The sequence below is a fragment of the Serinus canaria genome, chromosome 2 (assembly GCF_022539315.1).
Source record: "Serinus canaria isolate serCan28SL12 chromosome 2, serCan2020, whole genome shotgun sequence".
NCBI classification, from domain to species: domain Eukaryota; kingdom Metazoa; phylum Chordata; class Aves; order Passeriformes; family Fringillidae; genus Serinus; species Serinus canaria.
The window spans coordinates 21,426,382-21,444,752 of record NC_066315.1 but is presented as its reverse complement, the minus strand read 5'-3'; the positions used below and the strand labels follow the sequence as shown (position 1 = coordinate 21,444,752).

General features: G+C 38.8%; 1 protein-coding gene across 6 annotated transcripts in view; it reads right to left on the bottom strand.

Annotated features, from left to right (window-relative positions):
- Positions 1 to 1,247: 1,247 nt before the first annotated feature.
- Positions 1,248 to 18,371, bottom strand: part of FAM171A1 (family with sequence similarity 171 member A1) — an 87,621-nt gene continuing 70,497 nt past the window's right edge. For all 6 annotated transcript variants that reach the window (XM_030233961.2, XM_030233925.2, XM_050971538.1 and 3 more), the window contains 3 exons: positions 8,611 to 8,727; positions 5,976 to 6,090; positions 1,248 to 5,343 (listed from right to left, as the gene is read on the bottom strand). In XM_030233961.2, coding sequence (XP_030089821.2) covers positions 3,639 to 5,343; positions 5,976 to 6,090; positions 8,611 to 8,727 — 1,937 coding nt within the window. In that variant the 3' untranslated portion in view covers positions 1,248 to 3,638. The remainder of the gene's footprint in view (positions 5,344 to 5,975; positions 6,091 to 8,610; positions 8,728 to 18,371) is intronic.

The window sequence follows — 18,371 nt, the reverse complement described above, 5'->3', positions numbered from 1 at the left end:
CACTACAGACCTTCCGAGACTAAGCGTAAATATCTCATCCAACACTTGCTTATTTATACCTGTACTGTTCTGTAGGCTAAAGGCTACATAGGACATTTGGTTTTTTACCTATTTCAAACACACTGGTTCAGAATAGTGAGATAAAATTGGTTCCTGAGAGCATTCATTAATAGAATGAAGGGCAGAAAATGAAAATATTGCCAAGGTATTTCAAGAGTGCTTAATTCACTCTACTAAAGCTACTTAGTCCTCCCTGTAACAAAGAAAAGCATTATGAGCCATTTCCAAATGCGGGGCTTTCTTTGTAATCTGTTCATCTCAGATCAGAACCACAAGTTTGTATAATTTGTCTAATATGTTAGATTGCAAATGCACTGAGGCAGTAACCATTTTTTGTCCCTGTATTTGCAGAGGGTTTAGCATGCTGGTACCCTGACAAAGCACTTAATCGAGTAGTAAGAGGTCATTATCACAGTAAGTCAAGGTGCTTTACAGACAGTTTAAGAAGCTTTGAGAAGAAAGTATTTGAGCAGGAAGAAAGTGGGAGCTGAGGGACAACCATGAAATGAATGCACTTTTAATGAGCATATTAACTCCCAGCAGTGCTAACATTTCAGAAAGTCTGTGATATAAATGAACCTGAACTTTGAAGATTTGTTTCTAGTATTTTGTTTAAGACAAACATATTTTCATTATTTTTGTAAGTTTTGTCATTACAAACTTGCATTTTCTCTACTAATGTCTGCCATCATAAAATAAGAAAACACTTGCTTTTCTAGGTTATCTTCTACATGCACTTGGGGCTGCTGATGCCAAGACCTATTCATGTTGTACTTTGTTCTCTGTGTTTTATAAGCTTTATTAGTACTTGCTTCACTGTGCAAGTGCAATATGCAAGCAAGACATTTCTTTGTATTTTACTGATACATCTGCATCAGTAAGTTTTTGAAAATTAAAACATGGAATTTATCACTGAACTTTTAGATTAGGCATAACATACTCTAATCTTAAATCTTAACCTGTTACCTGAACTGCATTAACTCTGTTCCAGCCTCATTTAGCATATGGCCCAGTGTGGATATAGAGAAATACATTTCATAAACTATGTATTTTGCAAAATTAAACTATCACACCAATTAAAAAATGCTGTTTTAAAGGAGATTTGAAACATATCCACATTGTGTTTGTTCAAGTATATTTGCTGTATTAGAACCACAAATCATCAAATGAACATAAAACCAACACAATTAAAGAAACAAACCACAGCAATTTAATAGCAACAATCTCACTTTACAAGATAGCAATGATGGAAACTTTGCAAAGGAATGTGAAAAAAAGAATGTAATTAAAAATGACAGATTTAAGACAACAGAAAACTGAAAATTAAATAGCACAATGATTCTAGTATGCAGAAATTTTATTCAGAATGTTTACTAATGCAGCATTCTGATTAATAAGTGACACTGTGTTACCAGCACTTACTGACATCTGATAAATACTATGCCCTTAGAGTTGTATTTTTCTGTTCAGTGACCTTGCAAAAACTGACAATAAGTAACCCAGAGCCCAAAACCAGTTTACAGGTGGTCAGTACAAAATTCCTAAACAGAACAGGAAAGGACCAGCCACATACACAATGAGTAAAATGTAATTTAGTGCTAATATGGTGATTTCAGTATTCAATGCACTCCACAATATTTTAGATTCCTTTTACAACATATACCACTTTCAAACATGAACCAAAGCAAAAGATGATCTGGCTTTGTGGATAGAAAGGAGCATTGACCTGGGAACTAGGGAATCAGGATTCAACTCCTGGCTAGAGATCAGGTTCCCAGGTAAGACATACAGTAATGTGGAAATTACAAGACTCACTTTCTATGAAAATGCTGAAATTTACTGAAAATAAAGCAACGAATGTGACTTGGGGCTTATTATTACAAATTAAATAGGAACTATATAGGAACCTTGGAGATTATGTATTGACTTTAGTAAGCATGACTGCTGCTAATCTGCATAAAAATAACTGAATGAAACATGATAAACTGAATGTATATGAAGGATTCCACAAAAGTGGAAGTCACATACTTCCTCTTCTTTAAACCCAATTCATGAAAAAGTGAGGAGAGTGCAGTAAGTGTAAGTACCCACAGAAATGTAAGAAAGAAAACTGGCCCATGGGAAGTGTGACTCCACAGGAAATTTTGGTGATACCAGGATTTCATTTCCAATGTCTTCAGTGATTCTTAAGCAAATCATTGTGTATTTATCAAGATACAGAGGATCCTTTTCTGAAAAGGGGTCTAAATTTCAGTATTGACTTAAGCTCATGAGAACTGCAAAAGAAAGTAAGTCACACGAGCATTAAATATGCACAGGAAAAATGAAACGAAAGTATTTTTCTTTTTAAATACTGTAAAATAATGTGATAATCACTAACAGAGGAAAAAATCCACAAAGATACTTTTTGCAGTTTATTTTCAATTATAATTTTTGGATAACCAAGCAGCTCTGTATGGAAAAAGCACAGAAGAGTAATTCTGGCACTTTTGGATAGTACATCTGTTTTTTCCCCAAATTTTTCTAGACACATTCAGTCCACTTGCTCGGTCAATAGTCCATTTTATATGAGCATGATGAGCTCATGGGATTCCAGAGGAAACTAACAATATATACAGTCACTGAAACTATCTTCTTGGCTACTCTGGGCCCTTTAAAATGTCTTCTAAGTCTATCCTGGCTAAACAGAATCCACAATATACATGATAGGTACAGAATACACTGTATTGAAATGAGAAATGCTCAGCACAAAATGGGACTCTTGGCATGCAGCTTAAAATAAAAGGTAGAAGTTCAGAAATTTATAAAATCTCAAATGGGGTCAATTAAAAGGACTTAGCAAAAGAAGGGACTGTTCATTGTTACTGTAAAAAAGGCACTTTGAGAAAATGGTACCAGAATTGGAGGAATCTTAGTTGACACAAAATTCAGTTTGGTTTCATAAAAAGGCTTCAATGCTAAGGGATGCTACTCAAGTTTCCTGCAGTTGTACATTAAAATAAATTGCTGAGTAGTTTATAATAAAGGACATAATATGTTTACAACCAACTTGTAAATTTAAGAAAAGCATAGTATAAGCAAAATATTACTAAAAGCAGCAATGCATAGCCTTTCATTGAGATAATGCACAATTTTGGACACCATGTGTCAAACTCCTGTTTTTAAGATACTTTCAGTAGCATTATCAACATAAAATTGGCCTACAAAACAAAAGCTTTACCAGCTCCCATTCATAAGGAGATTGAGGTCATAAACCAACCAAAACAATTTGTCAGTATTTTCAACATCCTGGATGACCAATATCAAGTATATGGAATAACAATCACACTCTTTGTTCAGCTATCTCACTGGAGGCAGCTGTTAAATCAGAGGAATGATTTTAATTCTTTTCTAACATTTACACAGTAATGCATTTAAGTTCTTTCAAATGTTGCTCACCACAGTTTGTTTTTCTTTTTTCTCTCCACAATATAAAAAAAAAAAAAAAAGAAGAAAAAAAGAAAAAAATATCAAGCACTTCCACAGAAAGGATATTTGGCAATTTTATACTCCACTGAAGGGTGGATTTTCACAATAGCTCATTTTAGATTGAAAGTCATTAGTGGTCTTTCCTCTCGTTTCTGCCAAGGACTCTTCTTATCTTCACCTTGGTCATCTTCCTCATCCTCCTCATCTTCATCATCATCATCTCGAACGGATGTTCCATGTTCAGGACTAGTTAATGGCTCTGGTTTGGTATCCACAGTTCTGGTTTCCTCCTGCAGGCTGGGCAGCTGCACACCACTTCTCTTACTGGTGCCTTCTAGGAGGCAGCGGAGAGCATTGTCCTCAGGGCTACAAACTGCTGTTCCACACTCGCTGCCACTTTGGTCCATATCATCCAAGTACACCAGCTGTGTGTAAGCTGTGCTGTCTGAAACCTTCCGCTCTCTCTGCTGGTGCTCCTGCACTGGGGGGTGACTCTGTGGTGCAGACAGATGATCTCCTCTTCCCTTTCGGGCAGATTTCGGTTCATTCATGTCAACACCGGAGTCCAAACTGGCGTCATTACTCCCGTTCCTACCAGCTCTTTGGAGATCAATGTATGAATGTCTAACGTGAGCGTTTGAACGCCCATCTAGAGAAACAAACCATGCTCGAGGGTGAGGCAATGGCTTCCCACCTCCTAATTCCATCAAAGCCTTTTCTGTAAGAAGCTGCACTTCGCTATTCATCTGAGCCAGGGATGCATCGTTAAGAGAGGCAGGAATGGAAATAGATTCAGACATGGAAGCATTTTGCTGACTCCACTCAGCTGCACCTGCATCTTGCAAATGTTGCTGAGATATTGCTTGGGATGCCAACTGCTGGGGCTGCAGCTGCTGGGCAGGGTGTGGGAAAAGCCGTGCGTGAGGGTTAGGAAGCTCAGCCTGAAGTCTTTCTATATCAATCTGCTGGTCAGCTGGGACAACCAGGGGCTGGCTAACAAAAGGGTGCTCTCCAGGCAGCTTCATGTAATGACCTGGGATGACCAGTGCAGGCAAAACCTTTCTGTAAACACTGTCATTGACTTGGTCGACAGAATTGCAGCAGATTAACTGACCTGGTCGAGGGAAAGATGTAGGTCTTTCAAGGTGATCAACTGAACGAGACATCATACAATCAGTAGGTCTGCAGTCCAGCAGCTCTTTTTCAGGGGCTGAAGGTGTGGGGTATATTTGTTCCTGAATATTGTATTTACTTCCAGTAGCAATATGGTTCATAGATACTTGAACTTCTCTCTCTTGCTTTTCAAATAAAGGCTGAGACAGCATAGCATTGTAACTTCTTCTATACTCATCTTTGATAGGGGACTCGTAGCCTTCAGCTGTTTCTGTAGATTTTCTTGTCTTTAGAGGAAAACTATCTGCTGACTTGTGGTAGTCTTTTCTTAGAGACCCACTGGGAGTCAGGTCATCCAAGGAAATTCTGCTCTTGTCTTTCTCCTTGTCAGAGAGCAGTTCCTCTCGGGAGCTAAACTCCTGGGAAGTACTGAAGGAGTGTTTGAGCATAGGTGTATGCATATCTGCTTCTCCAGTAGGTGATACCATCTCCATGTGGACAGCACTGATTAATTCCTTTGCCCCTGAGTTTTCAGCGTGTCCATTGCTAGCAACAGACAATCCACCTGGAAATTCTGACTCACGACGTGAAAATATTAAATTTATATGGGACATTGAGGTTGCTTGATCCTTTTTAGAAGTGTCCAGTGCTGTCGAGAGTTGCAGTTTCTTATGATGTTGACGTGGTCTTAGACATTTTCTTCTATAAAAGCCAGTAACAAAAGAAGTTATAAATTTTTGAATGTTGTACACAGAAACAAGAGAAGCAAGTGTGTCTTAACAGAAGATTTTTAAGCAATGGTTAGTATTAGGGGAATTGAACTTTTATTACATAATCTAAAAATTAAAAGCTTATCCCAGCAGCGAAGATAAAATTAAAGAATAACTAATGTCATTTGGGAAATATCTCAAGTACCAATTACAAACTGGAGTAAATGTCTAGAGAAGGCAAGTATAAAATCACTCATTAGTAGGCATTTGCTGATAATTTAACATTCATTTTAATACAACGCCAACAGAAAGATCATTTGCAAATGTGTAACAGGTAGAGAGATCTTGAACCTATGCCCATGTTTGATAGGAAATTACATGGAGAACACAGGTACAGATGTGTGTGATTCACTCAACTACCATCCTCCCAAAGGCAGGGATTTATATGCTGTGTGTAACCAGGAACACAGGAAATTTGATCTGTTTCTTTCTTTTTCAAGCATTTGCTTGCCTTTTTTTTTCCCCCAAAGGAAAAATGTTTCAATACAGAAGTTTTTAATTTAATAAGCACAAAAAAGCTTGTATTTTCAACATGAACTAAGTAACCAGGATGGTGAATCTTACCTGCAATAATACAAAAGCAGACACAGCAAGACTAGAAGTATGAGAGCCATCCCTCCTAAAATTGCCAAAAGAAACATTGTGTGATAGCTCGTAATGTCGTGTGTTACAACGGGACCTGGAAGAACAGAAAAGAGAATTTAGACCTGTAATAATCTGCAAATAGGAAGAGGTACAACAGTCAAACAAGGAGAGGGACACTTTCCCTTATTATGAGGGTGCTAAGCAAGTGCTGCTCATCGCCCTGGTGCCTACTGAGCAGACAATCTCTGGAGAAGGGAGCAACTTGTGCAGAGAGAATGTGCTGGTTTTCGTGACTGCAAGTCCAACTAGCTCATTCTGTGGAAAAGCAGTTAGTTTCAATAGGAGCATGCATCAGTGAATGCTGCTTTCCAGGTCCTAATGCTGGCACCGTGTGTCAAAAAGCTCTCACCACTGGAGAAAATCCATCTTAGCATCTCCCAGCACTGTAATGCACAAAGCAACACTGTGGGCAACAACTGCTCTTTATCATCTGTGGCTCTTCACACCAAACAGTACAGACAGTGCAGGCCACATCTTCTCTGGAAGATGTGTTGGTGCTCTGAAGTCTAGATCAAGCCAAGCCAAGCAGATCTTCAGTAGCTTTAATTACCAGGCCACTAGTGAAACAGTGTTGTAACTCCAGGTTTAAATAACACTTAGTAAATGTTCTAACACACAAAGGAATGCACACATGTTGACAACATCAGTTCCCAATTATGCATGTGTGACCCAGTTGGTTTGTAAAATCCTTATGATGATTTTGAAATAAAGACCCAAATTTTCATCTGCAGGCAAGGAGGTACAGCACCAGCTGGCAGACTACATGCATGTACTGTGAAGCACAGCAAACTTGGCCAACTTAGAGGGTCTAGGTCATAAAGCTTGCAAAACCTCATCTGTGGATCTTGAGTGGTCTGTAGAGCCACTGCTAGGAAAACAAAGACCATTTTTGTCCATTTTTGAGATAAGAAATCAAATAGGTTCAATTAGGAGATAAAATATGAAAAAATGCATTAACTCATTAAAAGTAACATAAATTATATTGCGTTTGGGAAATCTAAATATTTATACATTCTGTCCCACCACTGCCATTACATAATTGATTTTACTGTTGCTTTAGGACATTAAGCAAAAAGAACACAAGATAAATCTCTTGAATTTTTCATGAAAATGTTGTTCCCATTGCAACAGAGTTTTAGGAACTCAGATCTAGCCCTAGAAGGAAGGAGAAGTAAAATACAAGTAGTAACTCTGCCATACAAGGTAAATCACAAGGACAAATAAGCATTCTCTTGTTAAGGTTCTCTTGTAACCTCAGAGTTAAAGCACAATTCCATGACTAGTGTAACTTCCTTGCAGTCTGGGACAGAGCTGTACTGGGAAAGGTTTGGCTCAGAGCAGTTGCTTTTTCTTCAAGAAGAATTATTTTGTAAAATTCCATTAAATTTAATATGATAGCCTATTCAGATCTGCACCTGCCTCTAAATTCTGTTCAGCAATGAATCAGCTGAATATCCCAGCATTTAACAGCTATCATTTAATAGAACCTCAAATAAAAAGCCCACATATTATGAAACACTTAATGATATGCATGAGTAGACTTTAAAACCTGTACTCATGTAAGAGTTTGGTTTTGTTGGTTATATTTAGTTTATTGAGCTTGCACAGCCAAGGCAAGCATGTTTTCATTTCTACTGGATTAGGTTTTTATCTGGAAAACCTAAAAAAATCTATAAGGAGTTCTGGGTTTGGTTTTTTTTTTTTTTTTTATTGATTGTTTGACTGATTGGCTCTTTTATACACAGAGATATCTCAGATTATTGGTGACTGAAGAGCTACTACCAAGAAATCTGAGGCTACAGACAGAAAAAAAAGGAACCAGAAGTTGCAGCATTAATAATCTCCAAAGCACATATAATTAATGACTAGTTCAAAGTAATTTTTTACAGTTATGCCAAGAGGTTTGCAGATGGCAACCAATCAGCTCTGTACTAATGCCACTGTAAAATATCTCCTAGAACTTCTAAGCTAAGTTATTCACAGTGTGAATTAATCAGTCACCAAGATGATGCAAAGCATAACTCAGGGCAAAATGGGCATCTTCAGTGCAAAAGGAAAAAAGTGTCAAATCCATCCATCCATCCATCCATCCATCCATCCATCCATCCATCCATCCATCCATCCATCCATCCATCTGTAAGTGTCTAACCCAGGATAATGCTGGTTTTAGGTGAATCCATATCTCTGTGAGTTTCTGTACAGAAACTTCACAGCACCTGTTCTTCCACCTGCTGGAACACCAACACACTGATGCTATGACTCCCATCATTTTCTAGCAGTGGCTCTACCAGGCAGTGGTGACACAAATGCATCAAAGCACGAACACTTTGAAATGCTCCCCATTGAAATTACACAGATATTTCGAGCACCAAGGTTGCCCCACAAAATCCTGAAAAGATTTAACCCTTTACTTTCAGATTTCCTTTTTCTAATAATCCATTATTGACCAAGCTGTGGCATCTCAGATGAGGTCATTCTGAAAAATATAAACATTATATATAAATAAATAATTACCCAGCACTGCAAATATCAATACAATCCAATTCCATCTTACCTGGGATAGTAGGTGACATAGCTGCAACCCAGTAGCCCAGCTGAGGCGCAATATAAGTCCAAGTCAATTGATTTCCTTCTTGTTGTACAATGCCCAAACTACTCTTCAGCCATGTCCCTGTAAATGTAGAAATTGAAGCAAGATGTTACAGATATTCACACATTCCTCTGCAAACAAGAGGAAAATCAAGCAGTAACAAAACCTATCCATGTGTGCTAGGGACTGTGTGTGCTGCTGTGAAGTGGGAGGCATTTGAGAGCACCCATGGCTTTCTCAGAAGCAAAAAAGCAACCTAAACCCAAAACCTTTAAGATTAAATAAAACTAGTAAATCTTCTGTTAAAAGAAAACATTTATTGTCATGTTGGGTTCCCCTGTTTTGAAGATAGATATTCTTGAAGCTGATTATATGCAGACAGCCCACATAAAAAGTGTAGTTCAAGAGACATCACATCTCTCTGACCACATCTGAGCTCTACACACCACCTTTCTGCCAGCCCTGGCTGTCAACTTCTGCAAGACAGAGGAAAATGTTTCCTCAAAATAGCTTTCCTATACAGAAAACAAGCTTAGTTACTGCCAATGACCAGAATTACATTGGACCATTGCTGTGATTAACTCTGGTAATCATTCAGTATCTGTATAATAGCCCCAGGAATACTGTTTGGTAACAGACGATGAGATTTTTAAAACATGTTTCTTAAAGGAAGCAAAATACTTTTTTTTTTTTAGAATTACAAAATGATAATTTCAAAATAAGTAAGATTAAAAATTTTAAAGTGATGTGTTTAAGTCCAGGTTGACAACCTGCACTAGTCGAGAGTTTATCTACTTCATGAAGATTACTTTTATTCCAGGAGTTGGGTTATGAAGATCTTTACAACTGAACCAGCTGAATACCTTTTTGTAATTCATTAGAATCCCTGATTCTGGGGCTGTCACCTTAGTTTCTGATGTAATAAATACCCAGAAGGGCTTTTAGACTGCTCCTGTATTCATCCTCTTTGAACGAAACTGCTGGCCTAGACATGAAGAGCAAATCACTGACAGGCCACCCCTGGTGCCAGGCAGTTTCCCAAACCTGCAGTCCTGGCTTGGCACCTCCAGTGGGTGCCATAATAGAGGGCTTGGCCTCCTCAAGGTCTCACATATTTTGATGGCCACTACCAGGATGCTGATCTGTGTACACAGAAGAGATAAAGCCCTCTGCACTTCTGTAGTGCAATTCTCTATTTCTGTACTGAAGGGGGAAGAATGCTATATTTTCCCTTACCTAGCTTCAAATGCTCACTTGAAAGGAAAGCTGCATCATGTACTTGTGATTCCCCTTCCTTTAAATTAGTCTCCTTCTTGTAATTCCCAAAATCGTGTTTTTCATTAGATGTCACTTAGGATTAAGCAACAGCATTTTGGATGACAGTCATCTGAACATTCAGCAGCAAGCACAGAACACACAGAAGAGGTGCTGCAGCCAGGTTTGTTGTTATTATAATACATTAAAGATCCTGATGATTTCTTCTGTGTTCCTTAGATTAACCACCTGTGCAAACCCTCTACTCATAAGAATGGCTTTTTTGAGTATTTATTTCCTCAATACTGATTTTTCCTATGTTAGACTACTGTCTTAGGCTAATAATAAATCCACCTGAATACAATGAAAGGTTTAGAAGAATAGACAATTGAGAGGATTTCTAGATCTAGATGACTACTACTGCCAGATGCCAACTGTATTTGCAACCAAACTGAATTTGCTCAGGTTAAAGGAATTACTGATGTAATTATCAGTTTTCCAAGTATCACTTCCAGTCTGTAGAGGGTAGCAATAAACTGTTATTTCATAAAGAAAGTCACACAGGACAAGTATTTTCGATTTACAGTACTAAAAAGAATAAAATCTGTGTACACAGATTTGCATACATGGCATTTATAACTGCTGTTGCAGAACATCTTTACGTAGTCATTCATTAACCTCTCTTAGGGAAACGTTTTCAGGAAAAATAGAATGGAATTGTCCACAGTTCTGTGGAGTTTCTGGAAAATCTAGGAAAAGTAGATTTATTTTTCTCCACTACCATGGCCACTAGCCCTTCAAATTCTCAATCCATGCAATTTCAGGGAAGATGTTATACTAATAGCCCTGAAGGTGAAAAATAGCCCTTAAGGTCAAAAACTGCTTTTATCTTGTCTCTAAAATGCCATTTGGTTAAAAAAACCTGTAACACTGAACCTTGTCATTTTTCTTTTTCTGCAAGATCTGGATGATGACAATATGCACCAGCTATTGAAATACGCAACAATGTGAATGAAACTTCAACAGAGATATAAAGCGCTGATTAAAAATAAAAGGAAGGACCTAGGTGATGAATACATTGTTTCCCATATTTTTCTTATAATCTCCAAGCCCTTTAAATTCACACCCAAGCAGAGCTCAGGCATATGTAACTCAAGCCAAGTTCAGTGCCTCCCATGTCTATTTCTGCAGCTGTCTCCTGAAGCAGAAGCTGTTCCCGATCCCCTCACTAGGGGGAACTTGTGTCCAGCGTGCCTTACCCACACGGAGCTGCAGGACAAGGTCCTCCCGCTGCCTCCCGAAAAGCCTTTGCTCAGTAAAACTCTGCATAATGCAGCCATCAGGACCTACGAGAGGCTGCAGGCTTATCAAGGCTCAGCACTGTGAGCAGAGCAGAGCTCTGCTGCTGTCCTGCCAAACGAGCAGCAGCTCAGGTTGCTCCTGTTTTAGCAACAACAGGAATCCCTTATTTGTGATGGAAGAAAAAAAGAGTCTTTGCTACCATCTTTACTTGTGATGGAAGCAGAGTCTACTGCACAAGCCTCAGACAGGTTTCTCACTTGCCTGCTGCCCAGTTAGTTTGCCCATTCTTGGTAACCACTGGACATACTCCAGGCAATGTGCCGGTCTGCATAAATAAAGGAAAAATGTAATTCCATCTCTCTGTTATGGATAGCTAAGATTATTTCAAATGCATAAAAGATATATCCAATATTGGTCATCTTTAAACAAAAGAAATACAACTTTTGCTGACCATACCCTACAAATTGGTGTATTATGACAGAAAATAGTAACTTTTAAATGGCATTGCCCCAAGTTCCTTCATCAGGACAACACCAAATGTGGGTTCCCGTGAACCATGAATACACAATCTCATTGTCAGCCCTTTTTTAATACTTTCATTGTCCAACACTTCGGGGCTAAATTTGCCTCATAAAGTTTCACCATCTCTTCTTACCAGTAGTCCACTAATAAAACAGAGCATCTTCCCACATCATGGGATGAAGAAAGCAAAGAACTCCATCCTTCACAACAGCAGCAACAAAACAGGTTTGAGTGGAAACAGCTGAAAACACAAAGTCCTGTATTGTTTCTTTTGTGATCAAATAGCTGAAAGCCATCCTGGTGTTACTGGAGGGAACTGACATACCTCCAGTATTCTGCAAATCCATCAGCATTTCCAGGTCTCTCATGTTTCATCCTTTAAAGGTTCTAATTTCCTGGTTGCTTTTTAAGTATCATTAAACAAGCAGTGTTCTTGCAGCTCCTCACATGCAATGCCTTGCTATAATGACTAATGTTGGACTAATGTTCTATTGAGCAAAACCCAATTGCCTGGTTGTGACTTGCTGTGCTCCCACCCTTTCACACTGCCTTACGTGACCAAGAGTTCATTGCTGTGCAGCCTTGGGGACGAATTCCCTATCCTGCCTCAGATTCCTCCTTGGAGTGAAAAACAAGATGTTTTCCTGTTCTAAAAATGAAGCTAATTACCCTCTATGTCCTCACACACTTGCTGCTGTAAGCAAAGGACACTGGGGCAGTCAGTAAAGATCTTTGTCCATTTTTCTATCATTTCCTGTGAGGTAGTCTGCAAATGGAAGAAGAGCAAGCAGCATTCATTCTTTCTGTGTTTTCAGGATTGCAACTGCAAAACTAAGCAGGAGGATTTAAAAGGGAAGAGAGGTCTTACCTCCCTGTATGCTGTGTCCTAACAATTTAATTTGTTATTTTTCAAATATCCTGTAAGATCTATTTCTTCCAGCCACCCAAGTCAGCAAAATCAATGAGCTTCACTTCTTTTTAATATTTATACTTGATTTGTAATAATTGTTAAGTAACAAGCAATACAGGATTACTAAAAAAAAAAAAAAAAAAACCAAAAAACCAGTAAAAAGAGCTGGATGTAATGGAAGTGATCACTTTTGTTCAAGACTTTGCTGTTCCAAAGAAAACTTGTCCATGCCTCCTTGGAGCAGAAACAGCAAGCTCAGTACAGTTTGTAAGCACTGCATGATTTGGGCCAATTCACCATTAATTCCTGAAGACTTGCTGGTGCTTCATGGAAAACTTCTATATATAGAGACATTCTTGCTTATAGATCATTTTTACATTTCTCTTCCTCTTTTTCCTCTCTTACTGCTCAGTGGAGCCAACATGCTGATCCAAGATTCAAGTCAGGGGAGCTGTCTTCTGGCTCAAACTAACAGCAGGGGGAGAACCTAGACACTTAATGCTTTTCTCACCAAAATTATACTGCCTGTTCCTGACGTTTTGGAATAAATGATGTAATTCAACAAAATTATTCTTCATTCTTTCTTAAAAAGCTTTAGAAGCATCTACCTATCACTCTTTCACATATGGAACTCAAAAGCAAGGTAAGAGAACACAGCAAAGAATATAAAAATCAGAGTACTTTGAAGATACACAAAAAAATTATCAGATAAAGAAAGCTGATGTCCATCAGACTGCAAAAATATCAGAGAAGTTCAAGATTTCAGCAGAGCAGGAGAGATAAATTCTGCTAGAGAGAAGCATCTTAATACTTTGCAGTAACTTTGATTGTGATGAACACACTCATTTATCTCAGGCAGCTTTTAGGACTTGCCAATGGAGGCCAGACAGGGCCTCCACTGAACAAATTTAAAAAAAATGGTTTGCACATTATGAACAAATCTAACAAAAAATGGTTTGCACACTTCCAGACACATTCAGCATTAAACAACACCTTTTTGTAATTTAATTTGGTTTACTTCTGAATCAGACTGAAAAATGGCACGTTCAGCAAGCAGAGTGCCCAGGTGGGCAGCAATTGCAGAGAAACCACTGAAGAGTAGCTATTCTGGACTATCCCCCTGCACAGCCAGGTCACTGCAGGTATGGCTGCTTTGCCCAAAAAAGAGATGACCTGTTGTCTTCAAAGACAGCAACTATTCCATGTAACAGCTTGCTGGAACCAGGCAGCAGGAATGGATACATGATGCCTCTGAGTAAGACACTGCTTCCATATTTTAAAGCTTGGCTTTATTATTTTAAATTGATCTGGAGTGAAATCCAGGGAATTGTACGTCCCCCTCTGGCTTCCACGTGTGACTGTGCATGCTGACAATCCCCTGCTGCTCCAGCTCAAGCAAATGGCCAACTTCCCACTGGCTTTGATGAGGCAGGAGTGCCCCACAGCACCATCTGCTCCAGGGAGAGATGCATGGGACACTTGCTACAGCCAAGGAGAAGGAGAACAACCTCCCCTCCTGTGATCTGGCTGTGAGGAGAGTTCTCTCACTGGCACCCCAGCACAGAGCTTGGCTCTCTGGGAGGATGTATAATGCTGCTTGCTTCAGGTTTGACTTCCCAAGCTGATATCTCAGAGCCTTGCAGATCACTACTGCAGGGACTTGTGCTGACTTTGATTGTGCATTCTTTCTATCACTGACCAAAATGGTTCTACTAAATGACTGTCAGATGGGTGTGCTGAAGCCAGCAGCCTCCCCCAAGGACAGTCATAAAGCCTAAATATTGCTTGTGTTTAAGTATATGGTAGCTATGCTGGTTTATTTCCATAAATTACTTATACATGTGAGCTTTCACTAGAAAATTCTTCCATTGATCAAATACTGTTTGCTTTTCATTTTGTTTCTTTTAACTGGCAATAGGATCATTCAATCCCACTCAAGCAGGGAACTAAAACTGTGTGATGTACAACATGAATTGTTTCCATCCAAGAGGTTTGACAAATGAGAGGATTTGATTAGTAAAAAAGCAAATGAAACATAATCCCATATAATAAGAATTTATTTTTAGTCACAAGATGATCTTCCCTGGAAAAAAGCACTTTGGAAAGAAAAGAAAGGTAGTTTTACCTGTACTGCTATTGCATAGATGTTTGAAATAAATATTCCTTAATGAGAAGTGGTTTTCTTTCAGCATGGATCTCTTGTGCTGTCTACGATGTCTCATAAGATTGCCCTGCTTAGGCAGAGATTCATGGTTAAACAGAGCGTGTGTCTATGTGTCAAAAGGAATGAGGCAGGTTGTTATCAGACAGTGTAGGACAGCAAAGGATATTCAAAACACACTAAAAGTGCTTCTAGAAGTAATTGATTTAGACACTGCAAATGGCAGTGTTATTATGAAGAGTTAATCAAGGGCAAGTCTGTGAAAAGAACTTCCTAAAACATGTTATGACATACATTAATTGTAGCTTTTCATTCTAACAGTTGAAAGCTGCTTATCAGATTTCTTCTTCCAACTGAAAATCACCTCTAATCTGCATCAGGAGAGGAAGTTTTACTTGAGAGGGATGGGATTTTTCGTTTTACTTTTGTTCATTTTATAAAAAGCTAAAAGCCTGAAATGGAAGTTGAAAATTCCTTCCTGAATACTGTTGGAGCTTACTCTCCTCCTCACCTTCCCCCCAATACACAGGGGTTTAAAAATTCATAGTATTTAAGTTAATATTACAATTTTGTTTTCAGGGTTGCTAGGCAACAGCAAAAAATAAATGTCCCTGCTCTGAGAGCCCAATACTCTCATTATTCTTCCACTCTTACAGAATTTGTTACACAACCCTTCCAGGGCTAAATCCGGCTCCTGTTTTAGCAGCACCACCATTATTTTGTTAACTAAAAGGGAAATGCTTTTACCAGTCTACCTTGAAGATTCTGGCAAAGAAATCAACTACTTTAATTTATTGTTTGCGCCTGAGAAGCTCTGTGGGTTTTTCCATCTCTTCTCATTTTTCCCCTCAAATCACCTGTCAAGTGTTTAACAAAATAACACACCAGTTTTCATTATTTAATAATCTTAATTATATCTGGGCAGAAGGCAGGGCACATTGTACACAGAACAGCTCACATTGCTTTGGCCCCCTCAGAGTGTTTCCTTCCAGAATGCCAGAACAGAAATGACTTATTGAAGAAAATGACTTCCATGCATAATTACTGGTTAATAATTGTATTTGAAAAGGAAAAGCTTAGTTATACCTGTTGGACCACCATCCCTAGATACTGGTATACATGAAAGATACTGCCTTTAGAATTTGCTTTACCATGTTATTAATCATATTCAGCCAGTTACTGACGAAATTATTAGAACATGTAATAAATAAATGCACGTGCACAAAACACTGCATGCCCTTTCCTTCCTTCAGCCTCACATCCAGTTTCTAGTTTTCAAACTGGAAGTGGAAGCAGAGGCACACTGGGATTTGATCTAACATTGCAAGGCTGCAGAGGGAGGGGTTCCCAGGCCCGCAGCCTATCCAGCCCCATCCCAGCACTACCCACTCCTGCCTGGATTCCCACCAAACTCCAGGTTTTCTTCAACTGAGGCAGTTGCATAAGCACAAAGGTGTTTTCTCCATTTCTGAAGTTTTGATGCCTGCCTCTTCCCACCTTCTCCTGCCATGGCTTCTATAGGTGGAGCTATAGGGCTGTCTACATGACACTGCATTATTAAAACCTGTTCACAGAAGCCAGGGATCTGTTTCCAGTTTTATTTCCTTCACTACATATTAGTAGATTATTTGCACAAAGATCACTATACTTTGGCACCAGTGTGATTCCTTCAATGTTCCCTGAAGCATCACCTTCATGCCACACCTCATCTGCTTTGCTATAAATGCAGCTCCAATGGTGTACAAGGTGGGCAGAGCATTAAACAATCCATTAATGCCCTTACATACATGTAAGCCACACTAATAAAATGAACGCTAATAAATAATCACAGCTGTCTCCTATGATTCTCTCCAGAGGAATCATGAGAGTGAGAACATACCTCAGTGAGCTACACTGTGAAGCATCAGAGGAAGAGCTTCTTTTCCTTTCAATGCTGAGGTCTGTCTGATACTCTGAAATGGTATCTGCACCTATTATGTCGACACTGCACATGGTAAAAAGCTGGGTTTGGTAGCTGCCATTTCTATGGCAACATACAAAATATGACAATCTCTGAGAGCAGTTAGTCAAGAACCTGTATTCTTAGTGTATTTATTCTTTAAGAATAATTTAAGCTTTCCAGTTGAGATTAAAAAGGAAGTCAAAATCAAATAGTCAAGGAATTTTCAAACTACAGAAATAGCTTAACCTTGAACTTCTGTGATTTTCACCTTTGCAAACTAATCTCCACATCACCACTGAATCTGGTCTAGAACCACGTGTTCTGGATCTGATTATACTAAGCTCAAACCTTTGGGGGGGAGAATGTGATTTCCTGAGCACGTCCATTTCTCATGCACAGAAAACCCACTACAACTCATGGAGAAATGTATGAAGTCCCAGGCCACGTGGGCAGCTGCATGCTCTCCAAATGCAGACCATCTCTCCAAGGTCAGAGGCACAAACTCACACCCAGTGTCAGATCAAGTGAGGCTACAAATGTTTCTGTTAAATTATTATTTTCTGCCAGTCACACAGGGTTACGAATGTGGTGGCAGTCAGAAATTGATCAAATTCACAACAAAAAGAAATGTTTTATTTTTAAACTAAAAGACAATATTTTCTTTGGGTGGATTATCACTGTTACCACATGGGAAGCTTAAATCCAAGACTTTAATAAATCATCTTATTTGCAAACCATGCACAGTGAACTGGACCAGTAGGTGTACAGTAATCTGCTTACATTTTCTGCCTGACAGTAGCTGTCACTCTCTCCCTATAAACACTATGAACAAAAACAAGCATAAATTCACCTCTATGAAATAGTAGTCAAGTTTAAGTAGGCACCAATACTGCTTACACATAAGTATATCCTCATGACTTCTTTTGAGCACAGAAAACATTCTTTTGATTCTGCTGAGGAAGGAACATCTGGAAATTCTGGTTCTACAAAAATCAATACAAATTTTACCACTGATGGCAGAACGTTACCCAGAAAAAACAAGTACCAGACTTTTTAATGCATTTAGAAATCTATTATGGCATCAAATGCAGTCAGAAAGCAGCAACCAAGAAGAGGGGAGTACATAAAGCATTTTTTTTATGAAGTTACAAAGAGTTCCCCAAGATACTTTTCTCTGTATTCTGCCATCACTTTACATGAACACATGGGTGAAATTTCAGGCACTGGGGAAACATACTCCTCTGCAAAGAAGCCAGGGATTGAAAGACAACAAGGTCATGTCCAAGATGTACAACCAAGTGTCTGGGGAGAAGGGAGAACAGAGACACTGTATTCTGAACTTCATTTACATGTAGAGCACAAGAAGTAATATATTTTAAGGAGGATGAACAAAAGGACTAAGGATTAACCCTTCCACTACAGAGTCCTTTGCCACATAATTGAAAACAGTGTTGAAAATATTTTCCTATTATTGGATGGGAATAATTAACTAGCAGCTGTGTCATATTAATAAATCTCATTTTCATATTATGCACACTGGAATATTTGGTAGAATTTTGAAATCCTTCATACAGCTCCAGATGTGGATCTAGAGGTCTAGGTGCAACATAATACCACGTTCATTCCATGTCATA